The sequence below is a fragment of the Marmota marmota genome, unplaced genomic scaffold (genome assembly GCF_001458135.2).
Source record: "Marmota marmota marmota unplaced genomic scaffold, marMar, whole genome shotgun sequence".
NCBI classification, from domain to species: domain Eukaryota; kingdom Metazoa; phylum Chordata; class Mammalia; order Rodentia; family Sciuridae; genus Marmota; species Marmota marmota.
The window spans coordinates 6,085,566-6,107,234 of record NW_025999895.1 but is presented as its reverse complement, the minus strand read 5'-3'; the positions used below and the strand labels follow the sequence as shown (position 1 = coordinate 6,107,234).

Here is a 21,669-nt window from a genome sequence, read left to right as displayed (position 1 = left end):
GACCTCACTCCAAAAGTGCCCACTGCAGTGCTCAGACCCATGAGGCCCAGTTTGGAGACAGTTTGGGGGTCCGTCTTCATCCATCTCCAGTGCTGCAGCTCCCGATTTCTCTACCCGTCAAAGGAAAGGGCAAAGGGCTAGGGAAGGTGAAGACGGGGTGAAGGTGCAGACCTTAACCCAGGACAGTGGGACTAAAGGGAATATGAGGACTCACTAGGCAAGACAGCTAGTAGGACGCGGCAGTCCTGGAAGCCATCCTTTGAGAGGGGACGACCAGCCATCATCCAGCAGAGGGCGCTAGAGGACTGGAAGCAGAATACGCGCCGCGTGGGAACTTGGTACCCAAGCCCCAGACTTAGCATCCCGCGGAGCAGCGGAGCGGGGCAGCGATAGAGGAAGGAGGAACTTCGATCACTGTGTGGGCAGGTGGGGAAAAGGGGGCTGGTGCCCCGATCTCGGGCCGAAACCAAGATCAAAGGTATAAGATGCGCCTGGGCTAGGAGAGCGTCAAAGTGTCAACGACAGGCACTTGGGGCATGATGGGGGTTCTGGGTGGGCGCGATCGCTGCGCACCAGATCGCAGCGGACGTGGTGGGAGGGTTGTCCTCTGAGTGCTTCAATGTGAGGCCGCGCCCGAGCCTGGCCGCGCCTGGGTGACAGGGTAGGGCAGTTCTTCGTAGGTAAATATAAATCTCACCTTATCTGGCTCCCGCGCTCTTCCCTAAATTCAGTTCGCAGAAAAGATGGATCATGTGAGTGGGTCTGAGAGGTTTATGGAGCTGAGCTCCTGCTGCTGTAAATCACCCTGTCCCCTCGGGTATAAAGCACCCGTCCGTCCCGGCGTGGGAGAAAGGAGACGCTGGCTGCCACCTGACCCCCAACGCCGTCCCGGCTCCCGGCCCAGTCAGGTGCGTGTCCTGGGCCAGTCAACTATGGGATTTTGGAAGTGGGGACCTTGAATGGAATCCAAACATTTACCGCTGCTTTTCTCTTTTCGGTGGAACGGGTGAGGAGCAGGCTCCGATTTTTCTCTCCCCCCCTCCTTGTCCAGCGCTCCAGCCCTCACCCTACCTGCTAGGAACTCACTGGCCTACAAATGTAGAGATAAGATGAGGAAAGGATAGCTCTCGGGGTTGACCTGGGGTCCTTTCACTCCTCCCTCGCAGTGACCCCCTCCCTCGCAGTGACCCCTCCAACCTCCTGCAGTCGACCCCACCATGTCGGAGGAACCGACCCCGGGCCCCAAGGAGATCCCGCCTGCGCCGCAGGCCGGACCCCGCGAGGTGTGGAAGAAGGGCGGCCGCCTGCTCTCGGTGCTGCTGGCGGTGAACGTGCTGCTGCTCGCCTGCACGCTCATCAGTGGAGGTGCCTTCAACAAGGTGGCCGTGTACGACACCGACGTGTTTGCACTGCTCACCACCATGATGCTGCTGACCGTCCTCTGGATCCTCTTCTACCTCCTCCGCACTGTGCGTTGCCCTGACGCTGTGCCCTACCGGGACACGCATGCTGGCCCCATCTGGCTCCGAGGTGCGGAGAATGGCGGGGGGGGGAGGGGGGACAGAGGTGCGGTGGGCACAGCGGGGAGCTTTAGGCCAGGGCTCTTGGAGTACCTGCAGAGTGTTCCTTGACGTAGAGGGGGGAGAAGTTCCCTCCGGAAGACTGGATGTGGCTGAGGATGAGGTGAGCTACCACGGAAGAGGAGGGAGGGAAAGGGGACCTGAAGGAGGGATGAATAGAGGGATGGAGGGGGACTTCCTTGCCTTGTCTTAGGATTTGGAGAGAGGTGGACAGGAGACAGTCCTTGATGGAGAGTAGGGGAAACAAGGCAGTGGTAGCTGAATGAGCTGGTCCAGGTCCCTTCCCTTTATCTCTGCAGTCTCACAATAGGACATCCACCCATCCACCTACTTAATCATGCACTCATCCTTTGTTCATTCATTCATTCATTGCCCATTCACCAGTTCCCCCGACCATTCATCCATCCATCCACCCAAACATCCAACCACTGACTGCACCCACTGGCCTAGCTACCCAGGCTCTGGGCCTCTCCTCCACTCTAGAAGCCTTCTCTCTTGGCTCTCTGATCCACCACCACCACCACCCACTGCCCCTGATTTGCAGGTGGCCTGGTGCTGTTTGGAATCTGCACTCTTGTCATGGATGTCTTCAAGACTGGCTACTACTCCAGTTTCTTTGAGTGCCAGTCAGCCATCAAGATCCTGCACCCCCTCATCCAGGCTGTGTTTGTCATTGTCCAGGTGGGTGGCAGGAGTGTCCCTGGATGTGGTGGAAAGGAGCCAATGCTTGGCAAGTGTCAGGACTCCTGGGTTCCAACTGCCCCTAACTTCCACCCTGAGCAATTGAGTAAATGGAATAGGACTGTAGCCGAGATCATGAGTCCAGGCATGTGGATGCACTGTGTAATGAGGTAATATCTAAATGTGAGCTCCTACTTAGGAGTGCTGCAACTTTATTTTAACCTAAATAGTGCCAATTGTTAACACCTAAGAGGTGTGAGTAGAGACACCAGCCCTATCTGCTAGAACCTGGCCTGCCCTCCTTGGGTGCCCATAGAGGGCATCCATCTCAGTGTAGCCAGCTTTTTGGGGGGGGGGGCATAGCTGCTATGTTGGGTATTTGCTCAGGAGGTGGGGCATCCTATAACTGGATGTTTCAAACAAGTTCAATTTCTCTCTTTTTTCAATTAATTTTTAAATTTGTTACACAAACACCATTTTGAAAGATATGATTGAGTTGAGGCAGGAAGTTTTACACAGGACCAGAAGACAGCGTGCCTGCAACATGACCCTAATGATCACATGGATGGTGCCCTCCCCTGTGGCACCACCTCTGCCACCCAGGTTTCCACAGTTTAACATATTTATGTAGTTGTAGCTTAGCTGGCCTCACTCCCAGAAATAAATAATTAGGTAGTGAAAATCTATTTGCCTCTCCATCACTGACCCCCACCACCACCAACAACAAAAAATCAAAACCAGAGATAAACTTTCAAAGAACAGAAACTACTACCTGTATACAAAACTTACCATAGAGTAGAAAGAAAATATTTCCAGTTTTTTGTAAATCTAAAATAAACCTGATAAGTTAGTGTAAGGCTCCTGGGGTAGAAAACAATACTGGACATGGGAGCCTGGATTTAGCCCATCTGCAGAGCAATGACCCTCCCTCCTCTCTCAATACAGACTTACTTCCTCTGGGTCTCTGCTAAAGACTGCATTCATGTCCACCTGGATCTGACTCGGTGAGAACCGCAGCTCGATGCCTGCCCGGAGTGCTCACCTGGCGTGAGAGATGAGGGCTTTCCAGCCTGGGCGTGGCTCCTCCCTCTGCTCAGCCAAGGGCCCCCACTGCATCAGCCTGGTTTCTGCCACTCTGTGCTGTGGGCTTTCCCCTGGGGGGTGGGGAGCAGGGGGCCTAAGACACCCTTGGCCTTCCCTTGGTTGGCATCCAAGCCAGGCTAAGCGTGGCTTTCAAACTCAGCTTCCCCGTTCACAGGGACCTGGCTGTACCTTCATTTCTCAACACCACCTCTCAGGAGAGCTTCCCAACCCTCCACTTTGCCAGGGACCCAAGATGAACCACATATTTACCAGCCTCTTTGCTTCCCCTCCAATCCCCAAACAGGTGTGGGCTCATGTTCACTCTTACCACCAACCTGGCCATCTGGATGGCAGCCGTGGTGGACGAGTCTGTGCACCAGGCTCACTCCTACAGCAGTGCTCACAGCAACAGCAACACCAGCCACGCCCGCCTCACCCCTGACCGTGAGTTCCCCTTTACCCCACCCCAAGGCCTCTTTACCCCACCCAAGGCTAGGTGCTTTGTGGATCTGTAGTCAATCAACCAAGCCCTCACAGGGCCTGGAGACAAAGGTGAAAGCCAGGGCCTCCTCTGGCTCCTAGGTGTTGTGGGTATAGGCGACAAGGAGGAGGAGTATGGAGGGCATCTCATTCTTGAGGATGCAGCCTTGTCCCCATTACCAGGTCCCACGCCACCCAGAAGAAAGGGCAAGGATCATCAAACTGGGGAGAGAGGGGAAGGGGGAAAGAGTGGTTCTGGGAACCTAAGATCAGAGGGGAAAGCCTGGGAAGGAGGTGGAGGTGAGAAATAACCATCCTGTCACAATGACACAGTGACAATTTCCTGAGCTCTCTATATCCTACACAGTGCTAAGTGTCTGAAACACTCTATTTAACCCTCACAACTTCCCGTGGAGTTGGGAACTACTAATATTCCTCCAGGTGCAGAAACGAAGGCATAGAGAAGTTAAATAGATGCCCAAGGTCACAGAATCTGAAACTGGGGCACAAGGGCTCAGAGCCATCTTTACTTTTAACCAGTGTGCTACCTAAGTAAGAACAGGGCCCACAGTCCCTGGGTCTTGGTTCTCTGGGCTTCTTTAGGTCCTCCCACTAGCTAGGACCAGACTAGAGACTAATGCCTGTGCACACTCCCTGGGGGGTCCAGAAACAGAGAGTGGTCCCAGCCCCCAGGGAGGCCCCAGCCCGCAGGACTGATAAAGGGCCACCCAGCATATCCACAGGATCCTGAGAGTAGTTAAAACCAGCCCATGGGGGTGGTCAACTTAAAGTGTTGACCTGTGGGGTGGGAGAGGCCTGCTGGAGAAGCACCTCCCCTATGTTGGAAGTCAGATAGTTTGTTCCAGCTCTCCCTAATATGACAAGTCACTTAACCTCATTGACTCTCAGCTTCTTTACCTGCAAAATCCAGCTGGGAGGATTCTGGGATCCAAAAGAGATGTTTGACAAGGCCTGAGGTATCCTACAAAGCACACTCTGGCACGGAGGCAAGATTCCTTTCAGTGTGGCATAAACCAAAGTGATGGAAGGGCACAGTGGGACCTGGGCATGGCAGCTGGTTTTTTTTTTTTTTCTCTCAGATGCCTGGACTTTAGGGGATCCCAAGAAGGCCACTCTCTAAGGGGACCAGAACTTGACTATCTTAGGGAGCCAGGGGTCATTATAGGTGGTGAGGGATCAAAGGGATAGAAAGGGGTGAAGTGGATGGTTCTATGGTTCAAATTTGCTTTTAATTGAGCTATGAGACCAATGTGTCTCATAGCCTCTGGCACACAGTAGGTATCAATGAATATTTGCGCAATGAATGAAAGCACCAGGTCCTTTGAGCTCCAGTGGTGATGGGCAGAGAGTCCCTGCCCTTACAATGGTCTCAGGCCAGGGGTGAGTTGTCTCCAGAAAGTTGGAAGGGCAGTCCAGCCCAGTGTCCCTCTCGCCATAGCTGAGCGTGCAGGCAGCGCCGTCGGAGGAGACCCCTGCCCCTGCGACACAACCATCTGCCAGATCTTCCAGCAGGGGTACTTCTACCTGTACCCCTTCAACATCGAGTACAGTCTCTTCGCCTCCACCATGCTCTACGTCATGTGGAAGAACGTGGGCCGGCTGCTGGCCTCCCCCCATGGCCACGGACATATCCCCTCCCAGGTCAGCCTATTCCGAGAAACATTTTTCGCTGGCCCCATGCTGGGCCTGGTGCTCTTCGTGGTGGGGCTGGCTGTCTTCATCATCTACGAGGTCCAAGTGAGTGGAGAGGGCGGCCGCACACAGCAGGCCCTGGTCACCTACTACAGCTTCAACATCATCTGTCTGGGGCTCATGACTTTGGTCAGCCTGAGCGGCTCCGTCATCTACCGTTTTGACCGCCGGGTCATGGACCACCATAAGAACCCCACACGCACGCTGGACGTGGCCCTGCTGATGGGCGCCGCCCTGGGTCAGTATGCCATTTCCTACTACTCCATTGTGGCCGTGGTGGTGGGCACGCCCAGAGACCTGCTGGGGGCACTGAACCTGGCCCATGCTCTGCTCATGATTGCCCAGCACACCTTCCAGAATGTGTTCATCATCGAGAGCCTCCACCGGGGACCACCTGGGGCTGAGCCTCAGGAAACCCTCCCCAAAGAGCCCTGCCAAGGCCTTACCTTTGCGAACCTGGATGCCCTCCACTCCTTGCCTGCCTGCCCACCCACCCCCAGGCTGGTCAGCCCCAGCCCAGATGGACCTCAGGAAGCAGGGGCCATCATCTTGGCCCCTCGGGGCCACTGGAGACGCCGGTGCCTAAAAGACATCTCTCTGTTTCTCCTGCTCTGCAATGTCATTGTGAGTAGCTGGGGGGTAGGGGGTGGGGCAGGGAGAAGGCCAGGGGAGGAGGCCAAGGAAGATACCATTTCGGGTTCCCTTAGCCTTCTGCCTTCCCCTGCATCCCACTGGAGAGTCTTAGAGCTCTCTAGGAAAGGAGTAGGTTCAGAGAGGGTCACTGCAGCCCTTGGGCAAACAGCATCTCGGGTGCATAGAATGAAATCTTAGCAGAAGTAGCTGGAGGGGTCCAGGGAATGCTGACATGGGGCTGGGCAGAGGTGAGAGGGCTGGGAGCTGATGTGGGAGGTGGGGCCCTCACCCGCAGGTGGGAGGTGTGACTGCTCCTGGGAACTTGTGACCTGTCTGCTTCTCAGAATAACTGGAGCAGCATCAAGAAGCAGCGGAGACCAGCATAGGTGTGAGTTGTTGTCTGTTGACAAAGTACAGTGTGAGGCGCTGTAGGAAGCACACGGGGTGTGTGCAACAGCTGTCCCCTCCCCAGTAATCAAACAAAGTCAGCTACTAAGAGCAACACACTTTACCAAGTACAAATCAACTGCCCGGGTGGAAACACCCCAGGGCAGAAGCCCTCACGATGAAGTGCACCCCCAAAACTTTTCCTGCAACCCAGTACAGAAATGTTCCAGGGTAGAAGTGACCTCCATACAGAAATCTCCAGTATAAAAAATGTATCCAGGTGGGTTCAGCAGCCCTCTGGACCTGCAGGTTCGATGTCCTAGTATTCACATCCCTCAGATGGAAACTTTAAGGAAAAAAATCCACTAAACTGGTAAATTATTTTTTCCTTGTTATTATTCCCTAAACAATATGGTGTAACAACTATTTATGTGGCATTTACATTACATTACATGAGTACCATAATCTACGGTATACAAGAAGAAATATACAAATATTATGCCATTTCATATAAGAGACTTGAACATCCTTGGATTTTGGTATCCATGGCAGGCAGTGGGGAAGTTCCTGGAACCAATTCCCTGTGTATGACAAGGGACAACTGTGCATCCCAAGTAGGAAAAAACACCTCTAAAAAAATTTGACTCAATATAAAAACAATCCTTTTGGCTATACCCTCCAATAGAAAAATATCCCTAATATAAAAACATCCTTAATATGGGTATTTCTAGGGGGCTGGGAGTATAGACTAGTGAAAGCATTTGCCTAGCATGTGCAAAGTCATGGGTTGGATTCCAGAACAAATATATATATATATATATATATATATATATATATATATATATATNTATATATATATATATATATCCCAATATAGAATAATATCCACAGAGTAAATTCTGCCCCATGAAATTCTGCCTATTTGAAATATACCAACAACCCTATAGAGATGTGTAAGTGCAGTCCCACTATGAAGACCGCCTATCCTACCAGCAACTTCCTGTGCAGTCATTGTCCCCATAGATATGGTATGACCCCATGCAAGAGACTTCTGATAGTCAATTTCACATTTTTTTAATAATCTTTCTTTTAGTTGTTGATGGACATTTATTTTATTCATTTACGTTTATGTGGTGCTGAGAATTGAACCCAGTGCCTCACACGTGCAAGGCAAGCGCTCCACCACTGAGCCACAACCCCAGCCTTGTCAATTTCACTTTTAAAAAGTGCATCAGCAATCTATGACCCCACCAGTAGAAGAAATAAGGCTCAAAAATCTCACAATGCCTCGAGCTGGCTTTGGTGCCCACCCCCTGCCGTGGCCCCACGCCCACCCTCCAGGTTACAGGTTGGGAGGCCCTTCCTCCCAGTACCTGAGCCTGAATCACCTCTGACAGTATCATCTCACCTCTTTCATTTTATAGGACAGAAACAGGCTCAGAGAGGGCTGCCAAGTGCCCCAAAGGGTAGTTAATTGGTGCAGGGGTGGGGCCAGTCTTTGTCTTCTGCCTCATACCCCACACTCAAACTGTCGGAGCGCCTAGCCAGAGGTGAGGAAGGGCTCTGGCTTCCACCTCCTCCCAGACCTGGGAAAGGGACAAGGGGTCAGAGCTCATGGAGGGCTAGGGTGCCGTAGCCTTCTGGGTGAGGTCTGAACCCTTTGTCCTGGGTCTGACTGATTCTGTCACCAGCACCCCATGCACACATCTCTCTAGTTGCTGATTCAGATGTTTGAGCCAATTTCTTCGGTCACCTATTGAAATTTCCGTGCCATAGGTGAGCCTGGCTAAGAGGGTGGGAGAGGTGGCCGCCTAGTGGAGGCCTAGCCTAGGTTGGGCAAGTTTAGTTGGCACACTTCTTGAAACACTTCTAGAGAGTGACAGGCCCTGTCTAAGACACTGGAGGTTGCCATTGGGTGACATCCAGCCCTCTATGTCTACCAAACTAGAAGGCTGGGGTCCCCATCCTCTCACACACCGCAGAGCCCACAGAAATGACCAGCAGGTGTATTCCAGGCCAGTCCTTGATGTGCCCCTCTCCCCACAGCTGTGGATCATGCCAGCCTTCGGGGCCCGCCCTCACTTCAGCAATACCGTGGAGGTGGACTTCTATGGCTACTCTCTCTGGGCGGCCATCGTCAACATCTGCCTGCCTTTTGGGATCTTCTACCGCATGCATGCTGTCTCCAGCCTGCTGGAGGTCTACGTGCTGTCCTGAAGCCTGGGACAGAGACTTGGGGGATGGGGATCAGCTCATGTGTCCAGAGCTCCTCTGGAATCAACTCTAGGGTGGGAGTCATAGTCACCAGACCCCTCTGGCTCCAGAGTGGAATTTTCACACACAAAAAATTTATTTTTTCAGGATGAGTTTTTAAATCACAATCAGAACATGCCCATTCACCCCTGGCATGATCCTGGGGCCTCGGGCAGTGGTGGAGGAGGGGCCTTTCCCTAAAGTCCTAGGATCAGGCAGGATCTGGAAGTGCCAGCTCTGGCTCCATCCCTAATCCCAGCCTGTGGCCTAGCCAGTCCATTGTCTGGAGCTGGGAACCAATAAACCTGCCATTTATCCGGTCCCCTACTTCTTGTCTCAGCTGCCCCATCTGAAGTTGTCATAGGAGAGAAACTTGGCACGCAGAGCAGGAAAACCTGAGATTTTCAGGCCTCCAACTTTTCACCGGGTGAATTGAGTCTGAGTTACAGGCCATCTAAGCAGTGGATAACGGGGTGGTGGTGGGGGATGGGTTTGGATGGCGTTCTCAAGCTGCCTCCTTCCTCTTTTCTTTATCTTCAGGTGACATACACATGCAATAATGTTTTTATGTGCCTCCAGCCACCAGAAAGGTGAGGCACTACTCAGTCCAATGTCCACATTTTACAAAGAAGGAAAGTGAGGCCCAGAGAGGTAAAGGGACTTGCCCAAGGTTGCATAACTGGAGAGCCAAAGCCTTTCTACTAAGAAGAATAATTTTCAAACTTTTTTCAAGCAGATCTTTTTATTAATATATTTTTACTGAGACATAGGATTGTATGTGTTTGTGGTACACAGTGTGGTGTTTCAGTACATGTATATAATGTGTCATGATCAGATCAGGGAACTTGGTACCTCCATCCTATCACACTTTATCATTTCTTTGTGTTGGGAGCATTCAAAATCCCTTTTTTCCCCTATTTGGAAATACTCAATGATTTGTTATGAATCATAGATACTCTACTATGCTACTGGTCTCCACTAGAAGTTATCCTTCCTGTCCACTGAACCACCTATAGCCATTAACCATAAACAGCAGGACATTTCTTCCCCTCAAAATGTTTTAGGAATCTCAGGAACTCAAGTTTATAACATAGATATAAACAGTTTGGTTCTAGTTTAGGAGGACTTTGGGAAAGTCAGGTCCCCACCCTTGGATCTCCTTAAACCCACTCTCTCCATGGGAGTCTCTAAAGGGCTTCCAGAGAGCTAGGATGTCTACTTTGCCAAAGGCTAAAGGGGTTAGCCAGGGATGGTGCTACACACCTGCAATATCCACGACTGGGGAGGCTGAGGCAGAAGGATCTCAAGTTCAAGGCCAGCCTGGACAATTTAGCAAGGCCCTATCTCAAGATTAAAAAACATAAAAAGGGCTAGGGATGTAGCTCAGTGGTAGAGCACCCTTGGGTTCCATCGCCAGTAGAAAGAAAAAGAGAGAGTGAGAGAGGAAGGAAGGAAGGAAGGAAGGAAGGAAGGAAGGAAGGAAGGAAGAGAGGAAGGAAGGAAGGAAGGAAGGAAGGAAGGAAGGAAGGAAGGAAGGAAGGAAGGAAGGAAGGAAGGAAGGAAGACCAGAGGAGTTAGAGACTGAAAGCCTGACCTCCCAGCCAGAGAGACTGGGGGCCATGGCTGAGCTGGGGGCTGGGAAAGGAGAACATGGCATTTGTGGGAACAGTGGCTTCTGGAGCACAGGGGATATCAGAGGAAAGCTGCCTGGACCCTGCAGGATTAGCCCAGTGGGTCTCAGAGGCCACAGCGGGAAATGAAGAGGGCCCAAAAGGCTGCCTTCTCCCCAGCCTCCTATCGGGCCTCCTGCCCAGTCAGAATGAGGCTTTGTCTGGGTGTCTTCACCCAAAGTTCGCTTTTGCTTTAAGGAAGAGGGAGGGTCCTTCAAAGTGGGCCATCACACAACAGCCTGATGCTAACTAAGTAGGGTCCAGGAAAAAACGTGACCCCAGACCTGGGACGGAATGGTCCCAGTCTCAACTTGGCCACCAGAGGAAAACGTGGCCTGAACCCTTTACTGCGGATCTAAGGACGTTGTTCCCCACTCCACCCATCCGGAGGGCAGGCTGCGATCGCAAGGCCGGTTCGCCGGCTGGTGACCCTGCCTTCCCGCGCGTGTACCTCCTCCCGGCCCTCCCTCCGGTCCAGCCGCCTCGCTATTGGCTCCTTGGTCTGGGCTTGAGCCCCCGGAAAGGTAATTAACGAGGGATTAATGAGATTCCCAAAGTCAACAGAAAAATCGATGGGCTGTGGAGCCTGAGCGGCGGCTGCGCATTCCCGCGGGGGGAGGGCATCGGTCGGGAGCGCTGGACCTCACCTGGACGGAAGGTCGGAAGGTCGGCGCTGTGCCCCAGTTGGTGGTTGGCCCGCGGCGATGCCTGCCCAGTCCTCAGGTAAGGCTCCCTGGGCCGTAGCTACACCGCAGCGCCCTCCGACCGCTAGTAGAACATTCCCGCGGGACCAGCCCCGACACTTACGCACCCTCTGTTTCCAAAGCGGGGTTCAGGGGCTGCAGGGATTGCTGCGAGAGGACAGGGCGACCCGGGAGCGGTGATTCCTTTCCACCGGAGGTTAGCCCCTCTCTGCCTCCGACCTCAACTCAGGTTCTGCGCCCACCCCCTTTCCGCCCACTGGGGTGCACAGGGATCAGCAGGGTGCCCTCCGCACAGCTCAAAGGGGGCGCCGAGGCCATGAAGAAGCAAGAAACCTGGATAGGCGGTTAAAGGGGTATGGGATCAGAGCTGCCTGGGGTCTGGAGCACGTCGGTAGCAGCTGCCCCTGGCCTGCAGTCCCTGGAATGGCCGGGAAAGAAATCCCAAAGCATCCATGCCCACTCTCAGCAACCTCCTCTGGAGCTGGTCCTATGCTCTTGGTCCCGCAGCGCGCCCAGGCAGTTCTGCGGCTTTCATCGCCCGCCTCTTACCTCCATTCATAAACCAGTTTGATGTCCTGGCCCTCCCTTGGACTGGCGTTGCGCCAAGAGCGAGCCAGGGGGCGGCAGAGTCCTTGTCAGTTCCAAGCGCACTGATCCCATGGGTCCCTGCGCGACCCCTACCTGCCCACCACCGCACCCTGCCCAGCAGGTGAACCTAACTCATCCCTTAGATAGTTCCCTTCAGCAGTTGCTGGATTGTTGAACCCTAGGGGACGAGGTACTCCCAGGGTGAAAGCCCTGGAGGGGGAGGACCAGGAATCAGTGTCCCCTCTAGTCTTGCAATCCCAGCAAAAACCATTCCTGAAATTCTCTTCCCCAGGACCCCAAAATAACTGTAAGAAAAAGCACAAATAGCTAACACAGAGGGCTTTCTGAGCCATCCTCTGTTCTACGTCTACTTGTGTGTATTAAATCATTTAATTCTAACAAAATCCCTGTGACAGGGGTTTTATGCATTAATTCCTTCATTTATTCATCCAAGAAATCACTGCTCATCTCCTGTGCACCAAGTGCTACTACTCCATAGTTGTATATTCCTTTTACAGAGGAGGACACTGAGGCACAGAGAGTCTAAATAGCTCATCCAAGATCACAAAGGTAGAAAATGCCAGAATCTGAGCTCTTCAACATTAGAATAACCAGATCACAGAGGGGTTGGCAGGTTCTGGGAAGGGTGAAGTGGAGCTGCCAGGGTTGGCAGAAAAGGAGCAGGGAGGTGTCCCAGGGAGCCCCTGCCTTACTCAGTCTGGGTGGGGGAGCCTGGGAGGAAAAGATAACGATCATCTGGAAGCCGCTAGGGCAACATTGGGATGGAATGGGTTAAATGGGGGAGGATCTCTGTCCACAGCTCTGGTGCTGCAAGCTTCCTGTAAACTCCATTGTCACTGAACCTCGTGCCTGTGCTAGGTTTGGGGGGATCTGAGTTAAGTAAGACTGGCCTCTACCCTGGAGGAGCTCTGACCTTGAGGGTACTCATAGCATGCCTGACAGCGCACACAAACTCTTGACAGAGAGGAGTGGCCACCTAGCAAACAGCCACCAGCCGCTGGGGCAAGAGGGAAGGCTTCCAGGGGTGAAGAGGATGGAGGAGGGCCACTGGTGGGAGCTGGCAGGGAGGCAGGAGACACAGCCATTCCAGGAGGGCTGGCAGAAGCCAAGACACCACAAAAGAAATGTGGAGCCTTCACCTGGGCCTGGACACATGTGGAGGGCAGGTACTCAGTGTGACCACGGACCTGAACAGGTAGGTGAATTTAGCCAACGATGACAGAATGGACTGGGGAAAGGGAGAAAATCATTTGTAAAATCTCAAAAAGAGGCCAAAATTTTAGTGTTCCATTTGCTTCAAAAGAGAAGAGCAGAAGGTATGATATTGCTGGGGGTGTACGTAGGAGAATGGGGACCCAGAGAGGCTACATTGAAGAGCCCAGTGTGGTGAAGATCTCCCGAATTTGTGCAGAGAAAAAGACTGAAGCTCTTGAAGCTCAGGGTCTCAAGGGAAAGACAGACAAAAGTAGGGCTAATTCAGATAGAGCATGCTGGGTGATGTGCCAGCAATCCACAGGGGTGGGTGGGAGTGCTAAGGGCGGTCCTCACCCAGCCTGAGCATGGGTCGGGGAAAGTCACATAGCAGAGCTAAGTCTTTGCTGAGTCCTGAAAGACAAGTTGTCGTCACCAAGGGGCAAGAGGGATGGGCACTGGAGGCAAAGGGCCAGGTGTGGGCAGAGACAGAGAGGTGAGCAAGAGCAGAGAGCATTCTGGGAATTGCAGCAGGATGATTCAGATTGTGAGCAGGGGAGTGGGGCCGGAGGACCATGCTTGAGAGGTAAGTTGAGGCTAGACCAGGAAACAACAGTGGCTGCTCTGCCTTGAGTGCATTGTGCACCAGGCCCATATAAACACCTGCTGTCTCATTTGGCTCTGAAAGGCCATTCAGGCCATGGCTGCTGCTTTGGACTTTACACTAAGGGCAACTGGTTGCCTCTGCAGGGCTGTCAGTATGGACAGGCACCATGGGCAGGAAGGCCAGGTCCAGGAGAGAGTGGAGGGGCCTCTAAATAGAGTAGTAGTTGTTGGGGCTGAGAAAAACCAAGGAGTGTGGGAGCTGGAATGGACAGGCTCGGCACCTGTGGAGAGGTGAGGAAAAGGGGAGAGGCAAGGAGGGTGCCCATTTCTCCATCAGGAAATGCAGGGATGGAGACACCACCATGAGATAGTGAATGTTAGGAAGCAGGAGAATGGGGCCGTGTGCACTCAGAGCCCTGAACCCAGAGCACCTGCAGAAGCCCAGCCACCAGGAAAGCATGCAGAAGCAGCAAGATCATCCCTGCTCTCGACCATGGCTCAGTCCCACTGGGAAGAATGCCCAAAGGGGCAGGTAGGCTGGGCTCAGAGCTGCAGGAATTGGGTGTCCTGAGATCTGGCCCAAGTTGGTGGTGACAAATTAGCTGTCCTGAGTGAAAGCTCAGGGAAGGTGAATAAGCGGCCAGAGATATTCAGGGAGGGAGGAAGGCCAAGGATAGTGTCCCAAGTCAGGCTGGATATTCATGGGACAGCTAGGAGTGATGAGGAGAAACAGATGGAAGTCAGTTCTGGCAAAGTCAAGAGCATGGCATCCATGCTGATCCTGGCCTGTCCTATGTACTTGACAGACATTACAAATCAATCCTAGAACTGCCCACCGCCAACTTAAAATGCTTTAAAAATAATTATAATTACATCCGTAATGTGTCATTTTAAAAAACTAGAACATTAAAGGTAGAGAAAAGCCTACCACTTCCATCCCAGTTCCCTGATCTCGTCTCCAGAAGAAACTCCTATTGTGAACCCAGTAGGCATCTTCTAGACCTTACAAAAGTCATTTAAATATGTCCCATGTGCCCACAACGGAAAATTATTTCATATCAGAGCATTCTTTCCTACCAAGCCCAGAATCAACCTCAGGATTCTTCTCAACACAACACCAGGCAATCATAGCCCAACTAAGCAGAGAAGACACTTGCTTGTGCTCCCTGATTTCAGGAATGAAATTCCTCCCAGAAGTTAGCGGGGTGCAAGCTGCCTTTTGTTCGTGAAAAGTAGCCCTGGGAAGTACCCAGGCCAGGCACTATACAGATGTCCCTGGTTTCCTTGATACTGAATCAGGAAGTGGGGAGGCCCAGCCAGGGGTGAGGGAGGTAGTCCTCCTGCCAGTAGACATAATCCCCTACATTTATGTCCAACACAGAGCGTTTCCCTCTCCCTGGTCTGGTTGAACCTCCTCGGTTCCCATAACATAGATGAGCAGCTGCCGTTATTTTCAGTGTTCCAGTCACAGAGATTGAATAACTTGCCTTAAGTCACACAGCAGTTAGGGACAAGGATGGAAATGGAACACATGTCAACCTGACAACCAACCCAGGACCCTTTGTCCCTCTCTAGCTCCTGTTGATGCTCCACCCATGCCCTCTGCAGAAGTGCAGGAGAATGAAGCGGGCCCAGCCAAGGAGGACCAAGGGAACGTGGGGGCCGAGGAGACAGGGGCCCCCAGTGCGCGCCAGCAGAAGTCCTGGCTGGTGCGACATTTCTCCCTGCTGTTGCGGCGGGACCGGCAGGCCCAGAAGGCCGGGCAGCTCTTCTCAGGACTGCTGGCCCTCAACGTGGTGTTCCTGGGTGGGGCCTTCATCTGCAGCATGATCTTCAACAACGTGGCGGTCACTCTGGGCGACGTGTGGATCCTGCTGGCCGTGCTGAAGGCCCTGTCCCTCCTCTGGCTCCTCTACTACACCGCCGGCACCACGCGGCGGCCCCACGCAGTGCTCCACCGGGACCCTCACGCGGGACCCATTTGGGTTCGGGGTGAGTGCTGGGTGCTGGGTGGATGGAAATGTCCCCGGAGGGAGATCGGTCCTGGGGAAGATGCCAATGCCCACCTGGCCTGGCCAGGCTCCCTGGTGCTCTTTGGCAGCTGCACTATCTGCCTCAACGTCTTCCGCATGGGCTACGACATGAGCCACATCCACTGCAAGTCAGAGCTGGAGCTCATCTTCCCCGTCATCGAGATCATGTTCATGGGCGTCCAGGTGACAGACCTCCTGGGGACATACCCTACCCACCCAGGCCATATGCACACATACACACCTACTATACCAGAAACAGCCACATAGGCAATACCTATGGTGTAGACCCAGGGTGTAGACACACACACCACAGTCCTGCAAGGATACCCACTCCCTTGTCCACATCCACACACCCACATCAACACACAGCATGTGCCTTCGTGGACACTCCTCAGATACACAAACCTCCTTCCTAATGGCATCCAACTCTCTCTAGAGTTTCTCCTGTGCGCCAGGCCTTGTGTGGGGAGCTGCATTTACATCACCTCCTTTATTCCCCCCACCAAGTAGGCATTTCTCCATAGCAGTGGGCATTTTGGCCCTTTTTAGAGCTGGAGCAATTAATACTCAGAGATGTTTTGCCACTGGCCCAATACCACACAGCAAAGAAATGGCAGAGCCAGGACTCTAGCCCACACTTCCTCACTGTGTCTTCCATGGCAAATACACACAAGCAGCTGGGCATCCACACCATGGTGCCACTACCCCACCAGCCCCTGGGTTCAAGGTCCTGTCTCTTTCAGACCTGGGTGCTCTGGAAACACTGTAAGGACTGCGTTCAGGTGCAGACCAACCTCACTAGGTAAGATTTCTCTCCGCGAAAAGCCTTGCAGTGTTTTCTGTGTCCCCCGACCGACCCCCACACACGACAGCCTCCCTGCACAACAAGGACCTGAAACTGTGGGTTAGTCTGGGATTCATCCCAGTGGTCCCTATGCTGGGTGCTCCTGAAGTCCTAATGTCACATGGGATCAGGCTTTGAGACCAAATGGTCACCCTCACGCAGTCTATGGTGAGGACTGGGCACCCGGGGAGACCGCTGTGAGCAGAGTGTGACCTCCCTCCAGGTGTGGCCTGATGCTGACACTGGCCACAAATCTGCTGCTGTGGATTCTGGCTGTGACCAATGACTCCATGCACCGCGAGATTGAGGCCGAGCTCAGCGCCCTCATGGAGAAATTCTCAGGTACAGAGACCAGAGCCTTGTGCGTGCACGCGCGCGCGCGCGCACACACACACACACACACACACACACACACACTATGCTCCCCCAAGCCAGGGAGGCTCGGGAGTTGTAGAGCTGGAGCCAACTCTAGAGACCAGATAATGATTAGAGAGAAAACTGCAGTGTATCCTGGGTACCTTGGTGCCCGTCAAGACCTGGTGCCCTGTAGCCCATTCCCACTAGCCACGTAGCCCTGTGTAAACTAGCCACTAATCCTTGGCTGGGCTAGTCACTGAGAAGTCCTTCAGGTATGCACCCCACCCGTGGTATTTGCATTTCACTTACAAAAAATTGGGGGGGGGGGGCCTGAAAGAAATGTTTTCTTAATATAATTTTAGGTACCTAGGTATATCATGAGGGATGGAATATTTGTGGGCAGAAAAAAAAAAAAACTCCCTGGGTTGTCCCATTTGCCCAGTTCTCTGTACAGTTCACCTTAGAAGCCGTATCCCATAAACCCCACGAGAACCTTGCAATCCGTGGGATTCAGCCACACCTGTGAGTCTACTCCCCACCCTGCCCGCAGCCCAGCCCTGCCCGCGCACAGTCATTTACACACCCACTGCATAAATCATGGCACGCCTGGATGCTGTGGGCATGTCCCACAGTCTGTTTACATTTTTCAGAAAATCTGTGCAAAGAGAATTTGAGGCAAGCACATCATGGATTTTTTATTATTAAAAAAAATCTCTTGGGGCTGGGGTTGTGGCTCAGCGGTAGAGCACTTGCCTCACATGTGTGAGGCACTGGGTTCAATTCTCAGCATCACATATAAAAAAAATGAATAAAATAAAGGTCCACCAACACTAAAAAATGTTTTTAAAATATTTATTTTCTAGGTGTAGATGGACACAACCCAATGCCTTTATTTTTATGAGGTGCTGAGAATCGAACCCAGGTCCCACCCGTGCTAGACGAGTGCTCTACCACTGAGCCACAATCCCAGCCCTACTAAAAAATATTTTTAAAAAAATCTCAGATACACAGATGAGTTGAAGAACAGCCATCATGGAGATATAACAATTATCAATATTTTGCCACATTTATTTTATTTTATGCAAAAGTACAGAAAGTAAATTACAGAAATCGTGTCATTTCATCTCAAAACATTTCAGTATGCACCTCTCTAAAAATAAATGTATTTCCCTTTATTACCACATGCTAGTGTAATTGCCAACAAAATTCCTTTTCATCCTCCTGATCCTCTTTATTGATCGATATTCCACTTTCTCCAACCAATTCAGGGAATGTCTTTCGCAGACATTGGTTCAAATATGCAAGGGGTCGGGTTGACACTTTCTGTCTGCTTTTTCCTAACAACACTGATATTTTTCAGTTGCTTCCTAGGGATGGCGTTTAATTTGTTCCCCTCTCCCCTGCTTCTCCTAAAAATTGGAAGCATAGACCAAAGTCTGAATTCCATTCACATTGGTTATTTTTAGCACCAGCGTTTCCCTGGCCGTGATGCTGTGTGTCTTGAAGGGCACTTGACCCAGGACACTGATGTCCTTGTCATCCAAGCGTGTGTTGCTGAGGCTGAGATCTGGGCTCAGGTGGGGCAGCCAGGTCCTCCGATGTAAATTACAGGTTTGCCTTGCCCGGCAAGCAATTTGTGGGGTGACATTTGGCACCAGGAATCCTGTTTAAAATGCTTTACGTAAGCTTGGCTCCTGGCTGACTCCCTTTGGGAAAGAAAGACTTTTCTGGGATTTCCAGTTTCTGTGTCCGGGTCTCAGTCTTCACAGCTGTAAAATGAGCAGCTGGCTGGGAACTTTCTACCTCTGGCATGTTCCAAAAGGGGGACAGGAGTGATTTGCGTCCTGGGAGCCGGCCCCTCCTGAAGTCTGCCCCTCCGCCCCTCCCCCTCCCAGGCAACGAGACCAACACCTGCCTGTGCCTCAATGCCACCTTGTGCGAGGTCTTCCGGAAGGGCTACCTGATGCTCTACCCCTTCAGCACCGAGTACTGCCTCATCTGCTGTGCCGTGCTCTTCGTCATGTGGAGGAACGTGGGCCGCCGCCTGGCAGCCCACGCGGGCCCGCGCCACGGCACCCCACCCTTCCACCTGCACGGGGCCATCTTCGGGCCGCTGCTGGGCCTGCTGGCGCTGGTGGCCGGCGTGTGCGTCTTCGTGCTCTTCCAGATCGAGGCCAGCGGCCCTGCCATCGCTCGCCAGTACTTCACCCTGTACTACGCCTTCTACGTGGCTGTGCTGCCCGCGATGAGCCTGGCGTGTCTGGCGGGCACGGCCATCCACGGGCTGGAGGAGCGGGAGCTGGACACGCTTAAGAACCCCACCCGCAGCCTGGACGTGGTGCTGCTGATGGGCGCCGCGCTGGGCCAAGTGGGCATTGCCTACTTCTCCATCGTGGCCATTGTGGCCACTCACCCGCAAGAGCTGGTCAACCGGCTCATTCTGGCCTACTCGCTGCTGCTCATCCTGCAGCACATCGCCCAGAACCTCTTCATCATCGAGGGCCTGCACCGCCGGCCGCTCTGGGAGGTGCCTCCGGAGGACCCCGCAGGGAAGTGCGAGGCCCAGCCTCCCCGCAGGGGCTCCCTGCTCGAGTTGGGCCAGGACCTGCGCAGGGCCTCCCTGGCCTATATCCGCTCCTACAACCACCTCAACTGGAAGCGTAGGATTCTCAAGGAGATCTCACTCTTCCTCATCCTCTGCAATATCACAGTGAGTGGCTGGACTGGGACTTGGGCGGGTGTGGTACTGGCAGGTAGATTCAGGACTCAAGAAGTGATGCATCAAGGTCACATGCTTCTTTCTAACCACAACAATGATGCTTGAGAAGAGGGAGTGTCAACCCCAGCTCTTGCCAGCTGCCCAGCACGAATAAATGTGCCGAGCAGACAGCGAATTCTGCCCTCCAGAAACTTACTGTCCAGTTGGAAAGAACCAGGGGACCGATTAGAAAATTACTGCTGAGCTCATCATTCACTATATTTGGTCAAAAGAAGAGCTCAGCAAGTGCAAGTGTCTGATTTTCTACTAAAAAAAAAAAAAAAATTTAAATCTCTAATTAAAGTCAGTGGTGACAATTGCTTAGCTTCTAGTGGTTGCTAAGTTCCAGGGCCACCTCTCCATGCAACATCTTCACATTTAACCCTACACAAAAGACACTGTTACTGTCCCCATTGGACAGATGAAGACACCAGGGTGTAAGTTGTTTGGCCTGCCAAAGGTCCTATAAGTGGCAGGGTTGTTTGGTCCCCAACCCCTGATGCCCTGAAAACACCCCAGATATGAGACCCCCTGGTCCATAGAGAGAACAAGTAATATATTGGCTCTTAAGTATGTTAGGAGCTCAGTAAAAAAAGCATGGGCCCGAGTGGCCAAGGCAGGCTTCAGGGAGGTTTGATCTGGGGCTTGAGGAATGGGTAGAATTTGATCAGGAGGGTGGGAGGGGAGGGGGCTGGCTGTAGCTGCAGAAGAGTGAAGCCTGAGCTCAGGGTACAGGGGAGTCCCCAGGCTGCTTGCTGGGAATTCCTGCCATGTCATGTGTGGAGGTTGCCCCAGGGCTCAGGATGCATCTGGAGTTCAGGTTGGCCCCAGACAAGCCAATGAGGAGGTGCTCAGGCTTCTGTGGAATGGGAACAGGAGGACATGGGGGCAGAGGAGGTTGCTCCCAAAGCCCAAGGCTGATGGAGTGGGGCAGGGCCAAAGGAACCAAGGGTACTGGGGCCTGCTTCCCCCGAGCTGAGCACTTGGGGTGTGGCAGAACCCTCCCCCACTCAACAACCCCCTCTCCCTCCCGCCAGCTATGGATGATGCCTGCATTTGGCATACACCCGGAATTTGAGAATGGGCTGGAAAAGGATTTCTACGGTTACCGGACGTGGTTCACCATCGTCAACTTTGGCCTGCCTCTGGGGGTCTTCTACCGCATGCACTCTGTGGGAGGGTTGGTGGAGGTTTACTTGGGGGCCTGAGGCTGCCCCAGGAAACCACCCTCAGCAAAACCCTGAAGTGCCAAGGCAGGGGAGATGCCAACCTGGAGTCTCTGGGAAGATGCTTCATTCCAAGGCGCAGAGACCAGCCTGGGGCTCCCAAAGCCCTCTCCTCCCCAAGACTTGCCGACCGGAGAAGACTGCCTATAGCTCAAGACCAAGGGCAGAGTCTGGACACTGATCTTCAGATGCCCACGTCCAGGCCTGCACACACGGCCACCCCTGCCTCACCAGTCCCTGCAGCCAAGGGTACACCCCAGGAGGCTGGTGAGGGCCCGTGCTACACTTGAGAAGGGCCAGTCCTAACTAACACAGTCTAGGGGCTTTGGAGACGGCCGCCCCTCCCCAGCCAGGCCTCCAGGGGTCTGCTTCCTCCCCTGGGAGGGGTGCACGGCCTGAGTATGGCCAGGACCTCCTGCAAGCTCATAGCTGGCAGGCAGCCCTGCCCCTCCCCACCCCCCACCCCCCCCACCCCCCCACCCCCCGTCTCCTAATGAGCTCGTTAATTAACTGCCAGGTGGGGTTCAACAGCTCTCTGCTGCTGCCATAAACCCTGTTTGTTTGATCGATCACTTCTGAGCTTCGTGGCATTTGTTCTTGGGGACAGAACTGCTACTCCAGGCATGGTTGGAAGGATGGTCCTCCTGGGCAGTGCTGTGGGCCCGGACAGACCCATTCCTGGGCCCGTCCACTCCTTCCCTTCTCTGATCCAACCCAGGGCTCATGTACCCACCCTCCACCCTCCACCATTAGGACAGTGCCTCCAGGGGACCCTCTGCTGCTGGCTCACCACAGGTGGTCACTGCAGCCTCTGGCAGCTGGTCCCTAGGCCTGCCTGGCCCCCTGAGCCATCAGGTGGAA

At 53.2% G+C, this 21,669-nt stretch overlaps 2 protein-coding genes across 3 annotated transcripts; both read left to right on the top strand.

Moving 5' to 3' along the window:
• The first annotated feature begins 388 nt into the window (after window positions 1–388).
• On the top strand, window positions 389–9,031 carry Otop2 (otopetrin 2). 2 transcript variants are annotated; one of them, XM_015504299.2, is made up of 8 exons: window positions 389–426; window positions 732–908; window positions 1,185–1,530; window positions 2,125–2,261; window positions 3,207–3,265; window positions 3,649–3,788; window positions 5,284–6,161; window positions 8,604–9,031. In XM_015504299.2, the coding sequence occupies exons 3-8, from the start codon at window positions 1,218–1,220 to the stop codon at window positions 8,772–8,774; spliced, it is 1,698 nt and encodes a 565-aa protein (XP_015359785.1). In that variant the 5' UTR covers window positions 389–426; window positions 732–908; window positions 1,185–1,217; the 3' UTR covers window positions 8,775–9,031. The 2 variants fall into 2 exon arrangements, with proteins under 2 accessions (XP_015359785.1, XP_015359784.1); XM_015504298.2 differs by lacking the exon at window positions 389–426 and having other exon boundaries at window positions 826–908; window positions 1,207–1,530.
• A 1,901-nt stretch (window positions 9,032–10,932) lies between these two features.
• Window positions 10,933–21,465, top strand: Otop3 (otopetrin 3). Its single transcript, XM_015504220.2, has 7 exons — window positions 10,933–11,203; window positions 15,166–15,582; window positions 15,670–15,806; window positions 16,367–16,425; window positions 16,691–16,809; window positions 18,720–19,534; window positions 20,620–21,465. The coding sequence occupies exons 1-7, from the start codon at window positions 11,185–11,187 to the stop codon at window positions 20,788–20,790; spliced, it is 1,737 nt and encodes a 578-aa protein (XP_015359706.1). The 5' UTR covers window positions 10,933–11,184; the 3' UTR covers window positions 20,791–21,465.
• Window positions 21,466–21,669: the final 204 nt, after the last annotated feature.

Coding starts and splice junctions, on each gene's coding strand:
- Otop2 (XM_015504299.2), top strand. CDS start 1,218: ATGTCGGAGGAACCGACCCCGGGCCCCAAGGAGATCCCGCCTGCGCCG. Junction 2,262..3,206: donor CTGTGTTTGTCATTGTCCAG/GTGGGTGGCAGG, acceptor CTCTCAATACAG/ACTTACTTCCTCTGGGTCTC. Junction 3,789..5,283: donor CGCCCGCCTCACCCCTGACC/GTGAGTTCCCCT, acceptor CTCTCGCCATAG/CTGAGCGTGCAGGCAGCGCC.
- Otop3 (XM_015504220.2), top strand. Junction 15,807..16,366: donor TCATGTTCATGGGCGTCCAG/GTGACAGACCTC, acceptor TGTCTCTTTCAG/ACCTGGGTGCTCTGGAAACA. Junction 19,535..20,619: donor TCATCCTCTGCAATATCACA/GTGAGTGGCTGG, acceptor CCCTCCCGCCAG/CTATGGATGATGCCTGCATT.